We start from the raw sequence: 23,366 nt of genomic DNA, 5'->3' as shown, positions 1-23,366 counted from the left end.
TAATTATTTTTTCTTACCTTCTTTACGATTAAGCGCGGCGCCCACCCCATAACCTGTAGGATGCGGATAGTCTTGCTTGGCAGCCCACAGCGGGGCCCTCGCAACCGGGTCCACATGTGCTGCTGGCACGGCAGCCGGTACCCTCAACCCTGCCAGTGCAGCCAGCGACCGTAATACTGTGGTGTATGCACTGCGTTCAGCACGTGTTGGAGATCCGTAGTGTACTGTGCGGGTTACGACCGTTGTCCCCTCTGTGAAAGAGGATCATTATAAGTGTTCTTATATCCTTATCCAAAGGTAGTTCGAGCAAGGTTTTTTGGTCTAATAATATTGCGTAGGTAAGTAAGCCAGCTCACAACAGAACTATTTAGCTAAGTTACTCTCTCTCAATCTCAAAAATTGTCAGTAGGTACGACAAACAGATGTAGAGTAAAGCGCTATGATGATGCAATTTGTCAATAAGCAATATTATTTACCATCATACTGTCCTCCAGACTGAATAACAAGCGTAGCATTCTTGAAGATGAGTTTATTGGACATGTTAGTGGCACGATAGTCAGGGTCGGCGGCGTTCGCTCCGTACGCCACTCGCGTCTTCATAGAGGGTCCAACGTAACCCGCCTGCGTGTCGCGGGTTAAATCCACCGTCTTTTCCACCGATATTTCGCTTAGTGCTGATTTACTCTGGAAATAATAGCAAAAAAAGATAGCAACTCTCCTATAGGAAATATGGTCGTAGGGGAAAGGGGGATAGCCCCGGCCAATTTTGTTTTTTTGTTATTGTGATTAAATTATCAAGGGAAATACAACGAAAACTACGAAAAAATAATCAACACAATATTTATTCGTATTAGAATATTGAAAATTTTAACAAAAATAATATCCAATACGTTTAAAACCCACTTCAAATAGTGGTCAAATTTTGATATCTTTTAAAAGTGGCGGGTAGCTCCGGCCACCTACGTAATTAGTGGCCAAATCGATTTTTGGCGACGCACACATCGTAGTTATAGTACAAATCCGATGGATTTATATCTACACATGCCTCGTGAGCCCAATCTAAATCCGATCTTGACCCGATGCTGCAGAGAAGTTCGTGGAACGTCATACTGATCTGCGGCAGCTCTCTCAGAACATTTTTTCTCAAGCACCGCTTGAATTGCTTTTTTTCATGTTTTCTTCACTCCAGTCTCCGCGATTCGTAGTTCTAGTTTTAAATTTAGGCATTGTGACACTGAAAAAAATTTAAAAAAAAAATTAAGACTTAAAATATTAACCTCTATATAGACTAACATATGGCCGGGGATACCCCCAAAACTAATGGCCGGGGTTACCCGACATGACTTTCTTCGAAAAAAAAAATATTTAAAAAAAAGCAGCTAATTATGCGTTGAAATAAACTTCAAAGTGCAAAATAGAATAGTATTCCAATATGTAAACAAAATCAAATAAATAATTACTTGCCTTTATCCAATGAATAACGGTTTTCGAAACAATTGAAGTCACGCGGCCGTCGACGACGAAAAAGAATTTGACTCTATCACGCCCGAACGCAGCGATCAATCGACTTCGACTTTTTGCATTTGACGAATTACTCTTAAACGCACATGGAGATCACACGAACTTCAAAGTCACGCCGCGCGAAATTCTAATATTTACTATGGCCGAGGCTACCCACCGGCCGGGGCTACCCCCCTTTCCCCTATATTTCTTAGAAATTATAAACATATATAGACGTTGAGCAAAGCTAATAAATAGAAGTCGTCCACAATACCTCTAGATAACTGAGTAAAGTGCACATAGCAATCGCATCCCGTATATGCGCTTTTTTCATGCCATTGACTTCTGCCTCATTCTTCTGCGCTTTCAAGTATATTATGGGGGACAGTAGGAACATTCGTTTGGCTGGAGGAATGCTCTGGGCGATGGCTGCCGATGCTCCCCGTTGGAACGTGCCCGCTGCTGGTATGAGGATCTTGGAGTCAGCTGTTCGTCGTAACTCGGAGTAGATGCTGGTATATTCGCTTACCCTGCAGAATCGATATAATATTTAAGGTTTCCTTTTTTTCACCATCACTTTTAATATTAGTGATGCAGGCATGCAGGCCGTAGAATAAAAACTTTTTGCATTATTAAAAAAAAACAGAATAGCAAATTACCTTGTACAATTATTATTAAAACAATTGTAAACGGCTAGCGTGTCCCGGACCGGTAACGAGAGCTTTCCCGGCGGCACGAAAACCTTCACTTCTCGTAAGCTGATCACGACGAATGCTGTCAGTAGCCTGGCATATGGCAGGTCCCTTCCCCTCACGTTCAGCAGCCAGGCTACCTCGTCCAGAGCGGTCACAACCATGGCATCAGCTCCAACAGCCCGCAATTCGTTCCGAACCAATGCTACCTTGTCGCGCCAAGTTACACCTGAAAAATAGATCAGTAAATACCCAAAAACTATGCCTACTTACCTACTAACTAAACAAAACTTCTCTAATGTCTTTATTATATGGATTAAGTTTGCAGTTTTAAAATGAGTCAATAAATTATTTTAGCAGTCACCAGCAAATTCGATCTCATAGTTCTTGGCAACGGTTTTCGGGAAGTCAGGCCTTCTGCGATCAGGGTCCGGTTCTTCGGTCCACAGCTGGTCCAATAGAGTAGGTATGTGCACAAGCTGTAGTCCCTCTCGTTGAAGTGCTGTGGAGAGGGCTTGCCATTCGCCGACAGAAGTCAGGCGAGCGTCTCCTCCGACGCGGCCGGTGCGAGCTAGCCGTTCCTGCGAAAAAAGAAGATACAATTAATAAAACACTGCTGATACACACAGTCTACCATTTACTCAAGTTCACTGACAACATAAACGTCAGTTTGCTGAAAACAACAACTGTTTACTACGAATTTGTGCATGCAATTTTTAAACAGTTGTTTTAGGAAAAACGGAAGAGTTGTTTTAGGGATGTCGGTGAACTTGAGCCTTAGTAGAGTTGTTTGGTATTGGTTCCTCACCGATATCCATTCAGGGATGGTTGGCTGGCTCGGGTCATCAGCATCGATGACCAGCCAAGCGCACGTGAGTATGGACCGCGCTCGCCGCACTTCTCCTGAGGGTACCCAGATCGCAGAGCCGCCGTCAGCGAGCACAGCCCCCGTGCCGGCTCCGTCCCAACCGCTGATGTATTCTAATCGACGCTCCGGCTTTAGAGGCTCTTCGCTCTGGACATAAAATGCAATGCTCAGGAAGGTAAGTAGATAAGTACTACGCTTGTGGTTGTTTAGTTCATTGAAAATCAAAATCAAATAAAGTTTGGGCAGGTACAGTTATAAAGAAAAGCTCTTTGATTTTTATTTAAATTTACTTATGTAACGTAGTTATAAAATTACACTAGAGAGAATAAGAGGAATTTCCATCGACAGTCAGGTTAAATCTTATTTACATTTTAAGTCCCGTAAAATACCTAATGTTTGTAAAGGCTCAAGTAAAAAGATATATTATTCCCACCACCAAGAATGTTTTGGCGATGGTCTTGAAACGGGCTTGAATCTTACCAAGTGCTCATCCGTATAGAATATAATGAAGGCATCGAAGTACGCATTCATTTGCGTGTAAGCAGAGTTCCTCATGGCACTGCGGAGTCTGCCGAGCGGGTTGTTGACATCAGTAGCATCGGCGCAGACGGGTGGTGACGGCTGGGTTGGCGGCTCTTGCAGGATAGTGAGAGGAACCGGCGACATCGATGTGGTTGGCGGGAGAGTAGACCCCGTAGTCTGCGTCTGCGGTGACAGACGCACGCCTCGACATACTGCAATTAAGAAAATTTAAAAAATAAACAAAAAAAACTAGTTACCTAATTAAGAAAAGTCTACATAAAACTTCTAGAATAATTAAAAAATCTCTTAATTTTATTCCCTTGCAAGTAACTTCGAATACTGTAGGTAAACGATAAAACGAGATAAACTACCATAACATTTTGCCGTCCCTTTCTCGACGCACGATAACTAAAAAAGTTCACGAGAAGGAGAAAGCGGCTAGCGACAGTGGCGTTTGTAGCGCGGGAATGTACCAGGGCACCATACGAACTGAGGAGATCGAACAGACAGAAAGCTTTCATAAGCTCACGAGTGCGACAGGGACGGCTAGGGGATAACACCCTCCCTTTTGTTCGTCGCGTTGTTCCCGAACATGGGGTCCTTTTATTGTGAGGGGCGTGCCTTAGCTAACCTTCATACGTATAACTATGGCTACATAACTATTAAACAAGGATTCACCCACACCTCCTTTTATAAAAATAAATATTGTTTTTTAAAACAATTTTGTGCATGATGCTACTTCGAAGTGACAAGTTTGTCAAACAAAAATACGATTTCCTTTAATTACGGCTTCGTTTGTTATTTAGAGAGTTAAGAAATTGTATAAATAAATAATTTAAATTGAAAATAAAAGTAAGTTAACTAAGCTCTACATAAGAGCACATGCATCTATCTCTCTCATAAACCGCTGTGCAGGTAGCAAGTTAGGTCAATGTTAAGAGGTACCCAAGGGATGTGGATTCTATTGGAATGACGTCAACAACTAGCAGGGCTTCAGAAAGCATGAAGAAGTACTTCGTCCTTTCCCTTTCATCCAAGCCTTGGGGGTGGAGGATCTCACAGTGATAAAATGAAGGATGTAATTTGTTACACCGAAATGGCTTAAATGACGTCTGTTGTACCCAGGGAAACATGAATTTGAGGAGGTCACAAGGATTTGTAACATTTACATATTTACGCCTGCTTGTTAATGATAAACAATCAGTGTTGAGGAGTAAGTATGCACCTACCTATTGTTCTTAATTAAGAGTAAAAATATGTATTTCTTTTGTAAATTGCACCGATAATTTTTCAATTGTGAGGTTAAACGACTTTGTTCGTGTAATTTTCCTTACGTGATATTTTTCTTTAAACTTAACCGTTGTTTTTTTTACTGCAAAAAGGCCTCACTATTTATCTAATAAATATTTATTAATAAAACAAACATGTAAGACCAATCCAAAATCGTTAGGTTAGTTCGTAAATTCCACAGATGTAAAATGTTTTTGTGACGTAAGTACCGTTAATTTTCGTTTTCTTGAAACTGCTTACGTGTCGTCCCTTAAGGATCGTCTGTCGTATTTCCCAAAGGGACGAAATATCCTGCGAGATACCAGGCTGGCATAAGATATGAGAGGTTTAACTTTGAAGCGTCGTCCTGTTCAAGGATACTCAAGGATAAAAGGCAACGACCGTCGACGACCGAGCGACTGCAGCGGCCATTCACTCAGCTGCGTAGTAACTACACTGATAATGATAATGCATCCAATGAGCGATAAAATGCACTAACACAGGCACACTTTACTTTGAAGAGTTTTTAATTAGAAGGAGCTCTTTATGAATATTAGTCGAAAAAACTCCATAGATTTTTGGCTCCATATGTACTTTAGATTTTTTACAAATAATTAAGTATAGACAAGGTTACTAAATAAAGATAGAGATACAGTTAAATGACTCTATAACTCAGTAATAAAAAAAAAATACTGTAACTTTATGAAAATAGATTCCATGAAAGTCCTTAATTACTTAATAAGTTTCTTAATAAAACTGTACGTTGATAGTGCTCTACTCTTTTTTATAGTAGCAATGCTACTATAAAATACTATTTATTAAACTATAATTAGTTTTCATATCTGTATTTAGTATTGTCGTAATTTCAGTCCTACGGCATCAAATCGTCACGTCCCTCTCTTGCTTCGGTCCGAATCCGCCGAGCAAACGAAAACAAACGAGTTAATACGAACGAATTTCCCATCTTTTCTACTAAGACTGCATGATCTCGAAGATGTTACTTTACATGACGCTTTACAACGACGTCATGTAACATTGAAAAACTTGGGGGCTTTTTCCTTAGAGATGAGGTCATTGTCCTTTAACATGAGATATCGTTTTAATGGAACTATCAACTAATGCGTGAAATTAGTTTATTTTTATTACAATGTTGTTTGGAATACTACTGTCTAATTTCACCGAGTCAAAAAACGGAGTTCTAAAAAAAATGCGTGTGCGTAAGAACAATGGTTTGCCCCCTTTTTATACCAGGGTAATATAGGTCGCAGAGAGATGGCAGCTGCCGAAAGGACCGCCATGACATCGCATGGGGTGTTGTGTAGGCGGGGATTCGGTGGCCATATTGTCGGGGTGTGCGTGGGCCGAAATGTAAAAAAAGAAGGAAGATTTTTTTGTTACACCTCGCTACTCTCTCTCTCTCTCCTTGTCTACCTCTAATATAACAAAGGACGGGTGCAAAATCAAAGGGCCAATTTGCAAAAATTGTGGGCAATTTTTAGATAAATATTGTCTCAGTATTTTTTCACATAAAATATTAAAATATCATAAACATATTGTATTTTTTTTTCATTAGTATTAGATATGTTTAGTTTTAATTTGTAGATAGTGGTAATAAATTTCCATCGATATTTTATACAGCCAACAAAATTAAAACATGTACAAACTGAATTTAAAGAAACTGGATTAAATGGAAGATGATTGAAAAGTAAAAGTATTTTTATTCAACACGTCTTATGACGTCAATTCTAACCAGGTTATCATATAGCGACAGGAGTAAATTTTAACCTTGCAAGGGTGTTATGACGGGACGAGCAAAAAACATTACGCTGTCGTTTTCTATGAGCGTACTATAACATGTTTGTAGTAGTGACGTAGCGTATTTTTTTTTCTAAGATCGAATTTAGGAATAAAAAAGAAAATTACATTGCGTATTTAAATTTTTCGTAACAGGTGATATTTTCTTCATTAACTTGACTTAATTTTTCTACAAATAACCTCATTAAAATATCAAATTATCATGGAAAAACAAAAGAAATAAACACATTTAAAATAAGAACTGGTTTAAAAATCATTAATATATTTACTTATCGGTTACTTTGTTTAGGATAAGCAACAATATACATACATAGGAAACAAAAAAGGTGAAAATGCAAACTTGCTAATATAGTTAAGGCGTCTAACGTAACCCGTTCGCGTTTGAGTCGGAACGAGTACTAGGAGCACCTAACATGTCAGAAGGTGGCGGTTTTCATCCTGAGTAATAGGTGCTTATTGCACACGAGAAGGTATATAATGAAACGTCAGATATTGCGTCACTTCACTAGTACTTAACGTCAGTTATGGTCCCCGAGTACATTTGAGGCAAAGTTACTGCATCCGGGTAGGAAAAGTCGAGGAAAATCCTCTTGAGCGCCTTAACTACAGCTATGGATGTCAAACTCTTTTTTTTTGCAAATATGCAAAGAAGATGTAATAAAAATTGACGTTGATTTATAATTCTTAAATGTGATTGTATGAATGTAGGTATCTATTAATTCAAACACTCCTTTTGAAGCTAACAAATATTTTATGTCTCAAAAGGTAATTTTGAAAATCACTTCAAACATACCATTTCCTATTTTGCTCTCATCAATGCTTTTATAATCAATCCAGAATAAAATTGATTCTACACATATTAAAAATGTCGAATAATCATTGAATACTATTATTTAGAAATGGTGTAAAACGCCTCTAAACAACGCTAGAACTTGAAAATAAAAACCAATTTTTAAATAAACCCTTTATTCAGTCTAACTTCCACCTAACTGTCTTCAAAAACTTAAATAGGTACCATAATATTGAAACAAGTAGGAAATGATACGGGTCGAAGGATATCAAAACATATACTGCTACGACTACGGCCTACGCGAGACTACGAAATACAATTTTTCTACGCTCTGTTCACCAAATTTTATATGTAAAGTATCTAATAATTACTGTGTTTCTTTCTATCATTTCCTCGCGGTTTCAACAGATTTTACTAACAAATAATTTTGTAAGTAATACTCAAACTCCCATCCACACATCCATACAAACAAATTGCATACGTTTTAATAATGTTTAATATCACAACTTATCATTGTGGATACCTTGACGTACAACACGTCACTGTGTGGGCTACATTTCTTTATAAACATTAGTTGTGTGAAATGAACAGAGTAAAAATACTACATCTGTGTGTTCGTACCACACAGCGGTGATGTCAATGCATACAAGCCCAACACGAAAGACTGAGATCGAGTCTGTGTGGCACAGTCAGTTAGCCCTGCGAAGCACGTTGGTCTCTCTCCAAGCGCGCTCCCCAGACCATGCGACAATCATTGGTTGGAGGGAAACGGAGGGAGGTGTGTGTGCATCGAGCTGCGGCTCGAGTAACACTGGCTGGTGAGGCGATGAAGGGCAATGCACCTCTGCGGCCGGCTGCGAGCCTGGTGCAGTAGTCGGTGTTGACGCATGTCACTGCGTCACGGGGCGTGCGCGACGGCGCGGACTGCCCGCTTCGCTTCTGTTTGTGTTGTGCTTGCGAAGACATTTGCATTGTGCGGAGCTCGATGTGGTCGTACTCCGTGTCTAACACGACCGTGTCGATCACACGCACGCCTCATGTGTGTACGCGTACACCTGTTATGATGCCTTTGTTATTGTAGTTATTAAGTAAGAACTCATTACAGATTTGAATAATTAAGTTTTTTTATTCATGTCGTGATGATAAACTATATTTTTTCATAACTACAGGTACCAAAATTTTCTAATTAGCCAAATTATAATGGCAGTGACTGCTCACATGCACATTACTAACAACATACTGACACGAAACGCAAATAAATTAAATAGACACTCACTAGTGTGAGGGTCACGTACGGTATGACCACGTGTCGGGAAGGGTTGCACATGTGGGCTATAAGTACCAGGGTAGCAGACGGAGGGTGGAGGTCGAAGTCACATATGCTTCGTTGATCAGTGTGTGATCACGATCAACAGTTACGTAGGGATGTGGGAATGTGCGTGGTTAGGGCGCGTGTGTGATACATACACGGAGTACGTGATATACACTAGTAAAGTTTAGTTCTACGCGCGCTGTAGCGATTGGATCTAGGATGACGTCAAAGGACGTAGGCATTTTTTCGTAGCAAGCGCTACGAAGATTGCAAAAAATGCGCGCACTATTTAATCCACTTCAATGAACTGTGTTACTTACCTACTCTAACTGGAATACTTGAGTATTTCCATATTTTTCAATTCTATTTAACAATTGTTGTGATGTCAAAATTTAATTTGCGCAATTCCATTTTAAAATATAAAAAGAACCGTGATATTTGTTGAAAATACTTTCAGATAGCGAATGATGATTTTTTTAACATTTAACCATACCATCTTAAAACGAGCATACAATTTCAAAAGATAACATTTTACACGTTGTTTTACACTACTGTAGTATCTACTTTCAAACTATTACAATGTATTTTCGTCATTTCCCATAGAGTTTTTCGTACGGCGCGTTTTTGTCGGCATTCCAACAGCTCCTACAGTTTCATGCTCGCCTAGTCATTGGGATTCAAGTGAGGCCATCTTTGTCGGAATGTCTGACCAAAGAAAAATAACTCGCCTCTAAAGAATTTGTGGAATTTCTTTGCAGACTACGCGCGAGTTTTGTAAAAATATCTAATTAACATGCTTTGGTTTAGTGTGATGTGATTAGTTGATGATGAACTAAATTTCAATGAACAAAAAAAAAAACTGTAGGTATATTCTTTATCTTGTATTCCTTTTAGTTTCCTTTAATGCACTTATGAGAGATATAGAGAGTTCGGATCGAAGGACCAACATTTCCAGCACTTGTGATTATTGCTAATCAGTTATGCTGTCATTAGCAGCTGAAAATGCAACCGTGTCGTGCTGATATCTGGATAATTTCATATTAAGTTTTTAGCTACCGACGAAAATTGCAAAAAGGATTTTTTTTCGCAAATCCTATTAAAAATGGTCCACCGTAGCGAACAATTGCTCCTGACTCCAATGAACTTAGCAATATCATACCTGCTACCACCACAGATTGCGGGCGTAATAAGAATATGACCGACGGGATGACGATTTCAATGTGGTATTCCGATTTTAGCCTATCAAGGGTTCTCAAGGGACATCAAGTGAGGTTCTCTGCGACAGCTACAGTAGGTAGCCTTTAAGATAAGCATTCCAAGTATTGGATTGAACTCTACTTTTTCTATGGAGACCATGACGCACACAACAAGATATATTAAATTTCGTTCCTATCACCCAGTCTAGTCTCGAGCTATTTCTATCAGGATTAAAATGTCTCTTCATTCATTGAACGTTCTGAAATAAAACTGCTTCAAAGTTCCACTCTACGCCTGTAAGAACTTTACAGAAAATAAAAAGATAAAGTATATCGAAGCTTTTCCAAAAATATCCTAGAGTTGCGTCGTCACGTGCTGACTCACCCGTCGCGTGTGCCCTACGCTTACTACGTCACTCAACAAAAACCGTCTCGGCCCAGTCGGTCTTCAAAGGTTAACGAAAGCCTTTTCTGAGTATACCTACTACACAGTTATGAATTCCTGGTACACAAAGTCATTGGGAGTGACATGCCCATTATTTCTTACTACAAAGAAATCCCTTTTGTCATTTACACCTTCTTCAAGGGCTCTAGGCGTCCCTTTTTAATAATTTCCATATTTAATTACTGTTAATTATGTTTTTGTCTCTGACATTTTCTATGAGTGGGAAGTGGCCAAGGGATTGAAAGAGCTTAGGCAAGAGATGATGACTTTTGAAAAGGTACAGTTAAAACCAGTTTAATTTATAAAAAAATGTGCATCTTCACTAACATTATAATTCAGTTATTTGTTGTCAAATATAATATTATTGGGGAGCCCTTTAAATTATTTATAATATAACACAGATTACTAGGAACGCAAAGAGTATAAGAAGTAAGAAAGGGCCGTCTAAGGGCCTGTCGAATTTCACGGTTCGGCTTACGCATTGGGCGTGGCCTTACCGACCAATCAGAACGAAGCGAGTTACGCAAGAAGTTACGCACGGCCGCAGCGAAGACCCTTCTGTATCAACACCAACGAGTTTTCATGTCTCTTTTTATTTTTTCAAACAGAAAGAGAGGCAAGACTTTGATTTGAACAAGTGTGTATGAAATGCAATGCTGCAATGAATACCTGTTGATAAAAGAAGCTTAAATGTAGAGCAAGGTGAAGAATATCCATAAAACTATCATCAATAGGCACAAGGTAAAAAAGCTAAAAGGGCCGGGCCGCAAAATCGCTATTTTCGCAAATCTAAGCACAGCAGCTCCCAGATAGATTGAACCCTACATCACCACTGACTGCCAGAGGTTCTACATAACAAAAGAATTCCCAAGATTTCATCCTACCGAAAACCGATACACGAATAGACAGGCAGACGTTAGACTACTACTATAGATGATGGTCTTTGGTCAGCGGTTAAAGTTACGGACCAAACAGACGTTGTTGTTGAACTTATTTTCAGGGATGCAGAAGAGATTGCAGATGCGAAACTAGAGTTAGCGACATAAATAAACTATCGTCCATATTCTCCAGTAAACGATGAGCTAAAACCGGGAATGGAAACATGTAGGAAAAACCAGAAAGCTTGAAACTGACATGGATGCTTGAGACGGTGAATGTAGAAAAAGCAGGTGAAGGTTGCTAGTTATTAGGTACTGATTTTTTATAAACTGCTATAAAGTTCGCCTTGGAAGTATCAGGACTTATGAATGGGTATCTTATCCACCATAGACGCTAACTGAAACCGACAAAAAGACAAGTTCCATAGTCTATATATAAATCTTACTTATTTAATGAACTTAAATTCGATGTAATTTTTATTCATAAGTATAATTTTTTTGGGTAAATTATGTACCTACCTATGTATCTTTAAAAGTCTTGGATGACCTAGATACTTCCCTCTGAAAGATTTTTGTTAAACTTCAAAATAATGAAATCACATTTTATTGACATGCTACGCCGCTACGAATTTCGTAGCAACAAATAGGGTCCAATTTTTTAAGATAACTTTTTTGGTGGTAGCGTAACCAAGCCTGAAAATCTTCAATACTATATAACGGGTGATTTTTTAAAGAGGTATAGGATTTGATTTTCAAAAAAAGCACAAAAAACTTGAAAAATTTGATGAAATCTTTATTAGAATCGATGGAACGATCAATATAATTTAATGTTTGAAGATGATTTCATGCAAATGCTGGCCGCGGCTCCGGTTTCGATGGCCCATTCGCAAGGCCCAATTTCGGCACTCTCTCCAACATATCAGCCGGTATATTACGAATAAATGGCTCAATATTGGCTCCCAGTGCGTCAATCGTTGCTGGCTCCACAAGAAATAGTCCCAAGGCGTTAGATCACACGATCTAGGCGGCCAATTGACGAGCCCAAAACGTGAGTTAAACTGTTCACCGAAGCCTGCTCTCAATTAGGCCATTGTTTCGCGTGCCGTGTGGCATGTGGCACCGTCTTGTTGGTACCACATGTCAGGCATGTCCAATTCTTCCATTTTGGGCAAAAAAAATCGCCAATCATCACACGGTAACGCCCGCCATTCACAGTAACGTTTCGGCCATTGTCGTCTTTGATAGTAAAATTTAATAATTTGCAAGCGTTGTTCGTTCGTAAGTTGATTCATGGTTAAATTATAGACCATACTGAACAAGTTTCACAAAGACACAAGACACGATTCACACGTGATCTACCAAAAACAGTGTTGCCAAAAAGATACCAGCAAAAAAATCACCCGTTATGAATATCCTTCGTATTCCGTGTCAAGGTATTTTTTAATCTCGTTGCGTGGTAATAAGCTAGTTTTCATCAGGTATCTATTGGAGCACAACATAGTAAATTTGCAAGAATCTGTATTGAGGGAGATTCAAAGGATGCTAAGGATGGCAACCAAAGGTGATCTGATAAAAGGTGTTGGATGGGCTGAGACGATTATGGTGATGATATGATGTTTCAACAAAATTACATATACAAACAAAATATTCTTCTCTATAATTACCTATACACTTATGTATACATTATAAGAAAATATTGTTATTGTTGTTATTGAGTGGTAAAATCATGGATTTTATGTTTTTCTAAGGTAGGATTTTTAAACTAAAAAATATACATTCGCGTTTATTGACAAACTCCTGCTTTTTTTGGAAAGTCGGGCAGATTTATATTTTAAAGCTTCAATTAAGCAACTCATAAAAATTTTACACACACATATGTACACGGATTTTAGTGTGTGTATGGTGCTAACAGCTCTATGTTAAAGTTATCGCTTTATGTGTGTGCAAATCCACCATTTTATAACGGCTGCCATGACAAGCTTGCAGGGGGTGTGGAGTACTCGGCAGCCAGGAGGTTAGAGAGGTGAAACAGCCCCCTAACAGTAAATATCTATTAATTTTTACTCAGTACCTAATGTTATGTAAGTATGGTAGGAACTTGGCTACATGAAACTCGCAGGCGTTTTGAAACTAGAAAGGAGAACCAGGAGAAATTCTCCAAGGCGAGTAAAGATAAGGATCCCCTTAGAGTAAGATTTGATAGAAAACAAAGAAAACTAGATATGAGAATATTATTAACTACTTAACTAGTAGATAGTTACAAAGAAACCGGAGAAACCTTACAATACCGGCAGACAAAAGGTAAGTATAATATTGAAATAAGACATAAAATATCTTGTTTATAATACAATAGAATAAAAGTAAATAATGCAATTTACCTTTCAGACATACCTAAAATCAAATCGAAGAAACGAACAGTCAAGCCCTGAAAGACTCGTAGGTATTTTCGGATCTCCATCTGTACCTACGAAATCCGTTCGACCTCTCGCTCGGTTCTGCGCGCCTAGTACATTTTAGCGCGATGTTGCTGCGGATCCGACTCTCGACGGCCAAGATGGACGCCGTCGGATTAAATTAATAGAGGGTTCAATTGTTATTTAGTTGTTAGTATTTATTTAAATTATATTCCTTAATTTTACATGTATTTTATTAGTTCATTGACGCATTTACATATTTTGATTATAAAACAGCTGTCGAGTATACAAGTTCTATGTACACCAATGTATATAGGGTGTTATTTATTATGTAGGATTACACCTTATGTTAAGCTTATCCATGGCGAAATCCGGAAGTGGTCGGATTTAAAACCGGAAATACCACCAAGAGCTGCCAGGATAACAGGAAGTGAAAGCGGTATCCTTATCTCCGCTGAAAAATCGATATCCGGAGTGGAGTGGGATGAAAGAGATGTACAAATACAGCTACGGATAGACAAATAAAAATCACGACTTTAAACAATCAGTTCTGATTAAATGTATTATTTGGTAGGCGGTAGCAATTTGTAATATGATAACTTTCAACGTATATATCTTTAATAAATATATTTAATGTCAAAAAGAAAATACCAATATCTATCAATTAGTTGGGCTGTCCCTCTACCCAACGATTGTCGATATTTCATTCGGTCTTCGGTTATTGGAAATGTATCGGCGATTGCCGATAATGTCGTACCGTTCGGAAAGCACCAAGGCTGCATAGACGCTAAGAGGTGAAGCTGACCAGAAATCGATATCCCATTAATACGTGTTCGAAGCTATAGGGCACGGTATATTGGTTCGGGAGCAGGGAGCAGGTGGGACGATAGATGCGTTTAGGGTGAGGCGGGACTTAGCACGGGTGTTTTGCGCGTGCGCGATACTGAAAACGTTGCCTAACTCTAGACTGTAGGTGAATGTCACATGTCGAAAATCCTGAATATAATATAATAGATTTATTTTTTATCTAAGTATTATTTTTTTAGTTCATTTTCAACAGGTTTGTCAAAGAAATATTGTACAAAGTTTTATTCTTCACTTATTGTAGCATATTTTGCAAATGTCAAAGAATTAATTATGCCGCTTGACTGCAACCGGTTGAATGCATTCTTAACTAAGTTATTCAAAAATACAAACAAAAAAAACACCACTTGTAAAAAAACGTAAACGCAAAAAAATAAATGAAGGGGAGTGACATAATGATATGCGTAATTAGATCAAAGAAGTATTAGGACAGCATATTCTGTAGGTAGAGGCGTTTCGATAAAAGGACCAAGGGCACGAAGGACTATGACGTCACACTCGGCTCGGAGCGGAGGGCCTTTGTTCGTTGCTAAGGCAAAGCGCCACAGTGGCGTCGACCGCCGTGTTATTTCCCTTCCTGAAAGCTCGCAATCTACTCCTACCAGGACATCATATCTGGGAGCGGGTTGTGTGAGGAAGCGAATGGTTTCATCCCCCAATGTAGGCGGAGAAATGCGCGCGCGTGGGTGTTGTTATGGAAACGGTGTTGGCCATGTACCCGTAACTTATAAAGCGTAGGAGGTGTCAGGAAAGTTGCAACTTTCTATTGCTCTTTTATTCGGGTACCTTCTATCTGGCAGAATTTTATTTGGCCGAATTTTATTTGGCAGAACACACTCGGCATAATTTTTTTTCAACGAATGTTTTTGAGGCATAAAAAATATTTAGCATAATTATTGTTTCACCGAATATTTATATGCCCGAATTTACAGTTGCATACTTTTAAGATGGCAGAATTTTATTTCGCATAATTGCTTTTGGCATAATTAGAGTTTCGCATTATTTCGTTTAGTTAGCATAATGTATATTTTGAGAAACTATTATTTGGTATAATCTCTATAATTTGGCGTACTATGAAGATGGTAAAATTTTATTTAGATTCAATTTATTTAGCAAATTGCCATTTATAACTTTCAATTAAAAAACATTGTAGGTATTAAAAATTTAAGCTAGTAACGAAAACGAATCGCTGCAAAACCGACTCCACGCAGTCTTGTTTGCCCTACCCCTAGAGTGCAATTCAAAACCGCGTAGGCGCGGAGGGGCGAGGCGGCCTGCGAGCTGAGGCGCAAGTAGTTTTAACGCTCGCCGACGCGGTTGAGGCTGGCCGGCTCTGCCGGCCAGTAAGCCGAAGCTGCGCTGGTGAGCGTGAAAACCATCTGCGACGATAAGCTCGCATGGGACCGCCGGAGCCACGCAGCGCCGGAGCCGTGACAGAAGCTATGCTTGCTGCATGTTGCATGCCTGCTTACATGCTGCATGCCTGCTTGCATGCTTCCATGCTTCAGGCTTGTTTGCATGCTTCTTACAGGAAAATAAAAATTCCAAAACTATGCCAAAAGATGATTCTGACTATAAACATTCTGAAATATGATAGTTCTGCCTTTTAATGATTACTTATATGAAATGTATGTCAAAATGAAATACTGACTGGCAACTTTCTGCGAAATGATGTTTCTACTATTTAAGTATTATGAATATGAAATTTATGCCTAAAGACGATTCTGCTTGCCAAAATTATGCGTTTTTAATGTATGCTAAATGAGTGTATGCCACACGATTTTCTGCGAAATGAAGATTATGCCAACTGTTGGTATGCAAAATAAGATTATGACATAAAAAATTCTGCCATAAAGGGGGGACCCCTTTTATTCAAGTTCGGTGAACTTGACTTGAACTATTTTCGAGAGTGTTGTAAATTCTACTTTGTGGTGTTAACAGAAAAGCTCATCTTTGTCGAAGGAATTCTTCTGAGGCGCTACCTACAGCTACAACTCTTTTTCAACTTATTTTTTTTCTTAGTTCAATAAAAATAGTACAGTGCATCGTATTTTGCATCATTGCATCTGTATTTACCCTCAAAGTTTTGCAACGATTTAAGAAATAAGCTAATGGGTGTTGTTGATAATAATGTATGTATAATTTTAGTTGTTTATGCAGCCATACGTAATACGCAGTACGTCTACTGCCCATGGATAAAAATAATCCTCCCTTTAAACATTTCCAACGATAATATCTCTTAATACTTACCTACCCACATCTCCTAGATAAGGTAGGTACGTCATTGATTATGTGCGTAATGAGCAATTGCAAGAGGGACGATGGCAGCGCTCCTCCGTAGTGGTTATCGTGGTATGTGTATCACGGCCTGCGTGTCTGTCTGTCTGTTTGAGTCTTTATGTGTTATTGCAAGAGGGACGGAGGTACTGTACCTCCGTCGGAGTGGTCATCGTGGTATCTGTGCCACGGCCTGCGTGTCTGGTTGCCAAGTGGCCGGGGTGGTGGGCCGCAGCGCGCGGCCACGCCACCAGGAGCGCAGTCGACCGAGGCGGTGAACGCTGCAAGTGCAAGTGCATTCACCGCAGGCAGCATGCGTTTTGTTAAGTTTACGCTCATTTTGTAGTGATCGTGCCGTTTGAGCGCACGCTTGACGTAAAGCAGCACGTTTTATAATGCAACGTAAAATTAATATTTTGGTGTGTTCTGATTTGAACTTTTTGTTAACAATGAAAAACTTTTTTCAGTTTGTGAAAATCTATGAAAAAAGTACTTACAACAAAAATTATCGGCACGGCTCATCCATGATACCATTTTCCTTATCCACCATTATTTTAAAGTAGGTACATCCTTACAAAAATAATAGCAAATAAAAAGGTGACCCTCAGGCTCCTATAAAACAGGTGTAAAACATAACAACCATAATGTTATGATGCATAATACCACGAACACTGGTATAACAGTGTTGTTCGGTCAATTTGCCGCAGCGGGTGCGGCTGGCATTTTGATGAGGGATGACCGCCGATGTTTACCCTCTGATTACTTACATAGTTGCACATTCATGTTAACACTACTATAGCCTGTCTATTTATTTATGAACTAGCTGTTGCCCGCGACTTCGTCTGCGTGAGCAATACAGAATTTCCCCGTAGGTGATAGCGTGATAATATATATATAGCCTATGTGTTGAACCGGCCCCCAGGTAATAGTCATGCAAAATTTGATTTAAATCTATGCTGTACTTTTTGAGTTTATCCGGGACAAACATACAGACAAACAGACATATAGACAAAAATTATAAAAACTACATATTTGGGTTCAGAATCGATTATGGATCACCCCAAAAGTATTCTTTAAAAAAAATATTCAATGTACAGTTTTGACTTTAAATTAAATTAGGAAAGATGACCCCATCACCATGTGGGATAAATAGCTAGAAAGAGAGAGAGTACAGTTTTGACTTTCCTATCATTTTATTATATGTATATAGATGGAGGAAAAAGTAACCCTCTATCTTAAAACGAATAAATAAATTTTCACCTAATATCTCGCTCAAGACGTAAAAAAGATGAATTTACAAAAATAAAGTTATAGTTTAAGTTACCAAAGGACCAAATCAGAAAACACCACCTAATTCGGAACGCGGCCGCGAAAACAACAAATTTAATTACGAGCAATCTCGCTAGCGATTTTATGGGTCATCAGAATAGAGGCGGCGCAACCCTTCAGCAATAAAGTAAGACAATGGGCATCATTTGTCACCGGCCTCGCAGCCCCGCGCCCCGACCGGGTCCGGCCACGACCCCGATATCACGTGTCACCACTATGTTCCGATTTGGCCTTATCCCTTAATCCCGGCCGGCTTAATTACCTCTGTCAGATCGTTAATTTTCACCTTTATTTAACCCAAAACTATTATTTGGGTAAATGACCCAGTTAAGGGTTGATTGTTAAGGATAATTTCACTAATACTGACTTTATACAGTTCCGTTACGCATCTTAAAATCTCCCTTTAAAATCTCTTTTGAATAATTATTGTTAGTACTGAAGTTACGGTATTCGACACGCATAACTGCATTTCTAATTTCTTGTCCTAGCGGAAAGAGCATAGATTTTCAGAGATCAGAGTCCTCAAAGGGCTCTCGATAAACGGTATAGGTACAACTTAATAAGGTTTAGAGTCTTTAGAGGAGGATGGGACTTTTGGTTAGTACTTACCTACCTATTCATAATGAGTCGATTTCGAAACTGGTCAGTTTGGCTACAACTACGGAATATATAAATGAAGGAGTATAGATGTAACTTCTGTCTTGCACTTTATTGACATACAGCAAGTAGAAAATTGAAAAATGACAATTAATTTTAAGGATCTCTATAGAGTGTTTACATACTACATTATGTAAAATTAACATCTGCATTTGCATTTTTAAATAAATTAAACAAATAATTAACATTAACATAATAAGCGTGAAATAAAATAATTAAATCCAGCCAAAAGAGGTAAAGCGAAACAGGTTAGTGGGGCGTAGTTAGAGCGGAACGAGTTTATAGGGCGCGGCGAGGCCTTTGCGAAGCGAGCCTTCGCGCGCGATGCTACCCTGGTAGATATTTCTTTTTATGGTCTACGAATAAATGTCAGGGGAGTGCCCGGCGCGCCTAGAACCCTGTGCGTTATGACTTTCAGCTTTACGCGCCTCGCCAGCTATAAAAAGACTGGCACATTTTCCCAATCACCGTCTATGACCATTTTGACCATGGACAAGTATTATGACTAGTTTATGGCGCACCTGACCTTTAGAATCGTCGTTAATTGTGTTTTAAGAAAGTTTGTTATGTAGCTTTTCTACTTCTTACTTATTTCTTAATTTAATCAAGAAGACATGCTGCTAAAATTACTTTGAAAAACTTTAGTCTTAAAAAAACGAGCTTTAACTAACTCAAAATTGTCCAACATTTTGTATAGAAAGAAATTCCCGCCAGATTCCAAGCGAATTCTTCATATCCTTGGCCGTCATGTTCTCCTAATAAAAAGGACACGTCAGCATCCCGTATTTCTCACGGTCGTACCCGAAGCCTCCAGCCTCCCTGTTTTGTCTCTGTCTAGTCCCTGGGACGAGCTACTCGCACGCACTAGCGTGGGAACCGCGTGAGAACTGCTCATGAGATCGAGATGCTCCTTTTGTAATTGGTGTCCAATGACGATTTTTTTCTGTTGTAGTTCAGTTTTCTGGCCTAGTAAACTAGCTGTGAAGTACGAAGTAGGTGGTAGGTATATTGTTTTGCTAGTAGATGGCTTAATAGATGCATCAGATTAATCTGTAGGTACCTTTTAGTTAATGTTAATTAATAGTTTACCGCGCCGGTATATTTTGTTTTATCAACCTTTTTCGTTTTACTCTGCGGTGTAAACCACAAGATGTATTTTATTAAGTGCACCATTATCCTACCCGTTGATTGATGCTGTCAAAAATATCAATATCCCGGCTCTGGTTAAAACCATTAAATAAGGCACCATGGTTATACCATTAAATTGTTTACTATGACTTTAAAATAAATGCATTAAAGTTTTTTTTACATAACAGTTTGAGTTTTCTTTTGTTTGTATTTAGACAAGATTTTAGATAGTTAATAGGTATTGAATAATGAATTAACTTGCGACAACAACGAGCAGCGACGAGGAGCGGGCAGACAACAACGGTGAAAGTGAATCAAAGCGATAAGATGTTATTTGTAGAGACATTTACACATGGGTGCCTTATGGTGACCTTTATGAGAATGGAAATAACTATCGCGACACGTCACACATTGAAAAGCATTAGTCCAAATGTCGTTTTACTGTTTTTCCCCATTTTCCTCTAGTCAGATACAACTTATTTGATTTTTTTTTAAATTTAATATTCCTAGCTTAGATAAATTAATCCGATATATTCTATGTAGGTGTAGAAAAACGTTTAAATATCTGTTTTGTCTTGGAACCCTGTAATTTAGGCAGCGAGTGAGCCTGACGTAAACCGGAACTTGTCACCGGAAGTGACCCAAAAGGTTGCGTTAGTCTGACACAACGAGCAGCCAGCCTGAATTTACGATAAATCGGGATCCAACTCGAATTACTTACCGAATTTTAAGTAAAAATACCACGTAACGTAAATATTTATTTTTATAAAAAAATATACTTTCATCGGTTGTATTTTGTTACTATTAGTTCCTTTAATCGGATGGTATTTTCTAGTGGTTGAGTTTTTTTCTAAGTAAAGTACCTAAACATGAAAATCTGCGAACTAGAAGAGGAAGGTGTCCAGGATATAGCGAAGTAGATGAAGAAGATACGGAAAGCGGATCCCTTCACAAGGCGGGATAAACACTAAGAAGAAGAAAACGTACTAAAGAGCATTTTTTAACGCATATAATGTGTATTTATTTGTTTTTATTTAAATTTTTTATTTTCTATCCGCAGATTTCAAGTTAAGATGTAGAAAAAAATCGAGACAATTTCGGCCTGACTGGGTATCGAATCCGCGAGAATGCAAAAATTTAGCAAGTTCACAGAGAGCTCGCGTTTTTGACAACTCTAAGAAAAATGGCCGATAAATAGTGGAATGGTCAGTAAAATAAAAACATTAACGGCCAGTTTCTTCATCAAAAGTTAAAGTAATGTCTAAAGTTAAAGTAGCGGTCAAATTCGTTTTTTCAAGGCTAAAGTGACAGCAAAATTCATAGAAAAATTGAATTTAACCGTTACTTTTACTTTAGACATTACTTTGACTTTTACTTTTGATGAAGAAACTGGCTGTGAGTAAATCAACAATGGTTCAATTGATATGCCTATATAATTTCGGTTTAAATGTATTTAATGAAAAATGATTACCTACCTATTTAATTAATTCCAATAAGGTGGGTTCCTATACAATGTGTCCCGGGGATAAGTGACCGCCCGAAATTTTTTGAATATTTGTACAAAATTAAGGATAATTTCATTTATATTTTTGAAAAAAATCATTAAAAAAATTTTATTGTCAGGCCTGTTAATAACAGGCTTTGCTCTTTTTTTTCAAATTTCAACTGACTGTATTTTTGCATTTGTTTGAAATAGCAGCAAACATTGTTGTGAGCTATTGTAGGAAATATCATGTAGTTTATTAATAAATTAAAAGAAAGTGATATTAAGGGGGCATTTATTGGACTTATTTTGAAAAAACTGAAAAAAAGGCGTTATTTTCTTTGAATTTTTATTTTCTTTTTTTTCTAATAAATGTTTTATTACATTTTTGTTATGTTTGATAATTTTAATTGATAAACTATGATGTCGGCTAGTCAATAAAGAAAAAAGAATTTAAAAAGATGTAAAAACTTAGGAAATATCTTAAAAAAACTGCAGCACGTCACAGTATTTACAAAAAATCATTAAAAAAAAACCAAAGGCGGTAAGTCCCAAATATAAAGGAAATTATCCTTAATTTTGTACAAATATTCAAAAAATTTCGGGCGGTCACTTATCCCCGGGACACATTGTATTAATATAAAGGACAACTTTAAATTTCCACACTGCAGTTTTCTTTGTCCTTACGAGTAGCTGCTCTATTTTTAGTTAAATAAGACTCAGGGCCAGAGCAGACCTTTTAAAGGACGGATAAACAAATTAATAAAACTGTAGTGACATTAACCTAGTTTTACTCCGAGTTACATCATCGCTGACACAATAGTTTAGAAATACACAAGCTACCGACTAGATGTTCCCCGCAGTTCCAGCCTCGTCCAGGAAGTACGGACTGCACATCAGTGGTATAACTGTCATGCACCTTAGCTCAATAGTAATAAGTACGATTTTCCTATAAAATTGTTACAACTGTCCTGAAGTTGACTGTACCACCTCCCGCATCCTGGTAAAAAGATGCCTTTGCCCATTCTCAGGCTTTCGACTCAGGACTATCTGTGTACTCAATTCACTTAAATCGGAGTAGTTTTACCGTCAAATCGTGATACATAGACAGGGTTACCGCATTTAATAAGTATCTCACCAAAAACATTAAATGTAAAAAAAATCCAAGTCTCTCTACGCAATTCTTCCACCATAAAAAGTTTTGAGTTCGCATAAAAGCCAAGTCCTGTTTAACTTAATTTGTAACAATAAATCAATATTTTGTGACTATATCAATAGTTTTGTTCACATTACAATAATATTTTTTAATAGTTGACGTCTGCAGTGAGTTTAGAACGAAACACTTCAGCAGACAAAATCGAAATCGTTCTTAGATCGATTTGAATTATTCGTCGAAGTTGTTTCAAATGTAACGGGCAGATGACCATTCATCAATCATTCACAGTGAACCGGAAAGAAATTAATTTATTGTATGTATGTATTATGATAATTCAATATATTGTATGTGTATCTACCCAAACTTCTTATTTCAGTTCGCTAAACATATACTTAAAATCAAATAATTTACTAAGCAAATCTTGAATTTTTTTTTTCAAAAATGTTTAGCTTCCTTTTACTTTAACTGAAAAATAAAATTGATAGTAGCCGTAAATTAAAACATGCTGTAAGAACTACAGTTAATAAACGAAAAAGTTTCAGCTAAGTTCCAAAGTTCTATCAAAATGTTCTTACCTGAAAGTAAACTGGTCACCGCCAACAACCGCAAGATGTTCAGCTTCCACATGCTTTACAAACAATTGTCAATAAACCACTAACTTCTCCGCAACTCATACGCAAATCATAATCTAAGTATTAAAAAAAAACAAATTATCGCGCTGAGGTCATATAAAATGATAAACATAAACCTAACAAGTGCGATAAATCAAAA

General features: G+C 38.0%; 1 protein-coding gene across 1 annotated transcript in view; it reads right to left on the bottom strand.

Annotated features, from left to right (window-relative positions):
• The window catches only part of LOC110384013 (xaa-Pro aminopeptidase 1), a 25,366-nt gene extending 2,000 nt beyond the window's left edge, over positions 1 to 23,366 (bottom strand). The window contains exons 1-8 of the mRNA XM_064037218.1: positions 23,171 to 23,366; positions 3,541 to 3,794; positions 3,001 to 3,207; positions 2,557 to 2,773; positions 2,160 to 2,421; positions 1,775 to 2,030; positions 477 to 684; positions 18 to 251 (exon numbers count right to left, since the gene is read on the bottom strand). Coding sequence (XP_063893288.1) covers positions 18 to 251; positions 477 to 684; positions 1,775 to 2,030; positions 2,160 to 2,421; positions 2,557 to 2,773; positions 3,001 to 3,207; positions 3,541 to 3,794; positions 23,171 to 23,222 — 1,690 coding nt within the window. The 5' untranslated portion in view covers positions 23,223 to 23,366. The remainder of the gene's footprint in view (positions 1 to 17; positions 252 to 476; positions 685 to 1,774; positions 2,031 to 2,159; positions 2,422 to 2,556; positions 2,774 to 3,000; positions 3,208 to 3,540; positions 3,795 to 23,170) is intronic.

Source organism: Helicoverpa armigera, chromosome 12 (genome assembly GCF_030705265.1).
Source record: "Helicoverpa armigera isolate CAAS_96S chromosome 12, ASM3070526v1, whole genome shotgun sequence".
In the NCBI taxonomy this organism is placed as follows: domain Eukaryota; kingdom Metazoa; phylum Arthropoda; class Insecta; order Lepidoptera; family Noctuidae; genus Helicoverpa; species Helicoverpa armigera.
Note: the sequence above shows the minus strand (reverse complement) of the source record. Positions and strands in the feature narration are given on the sequence as shown.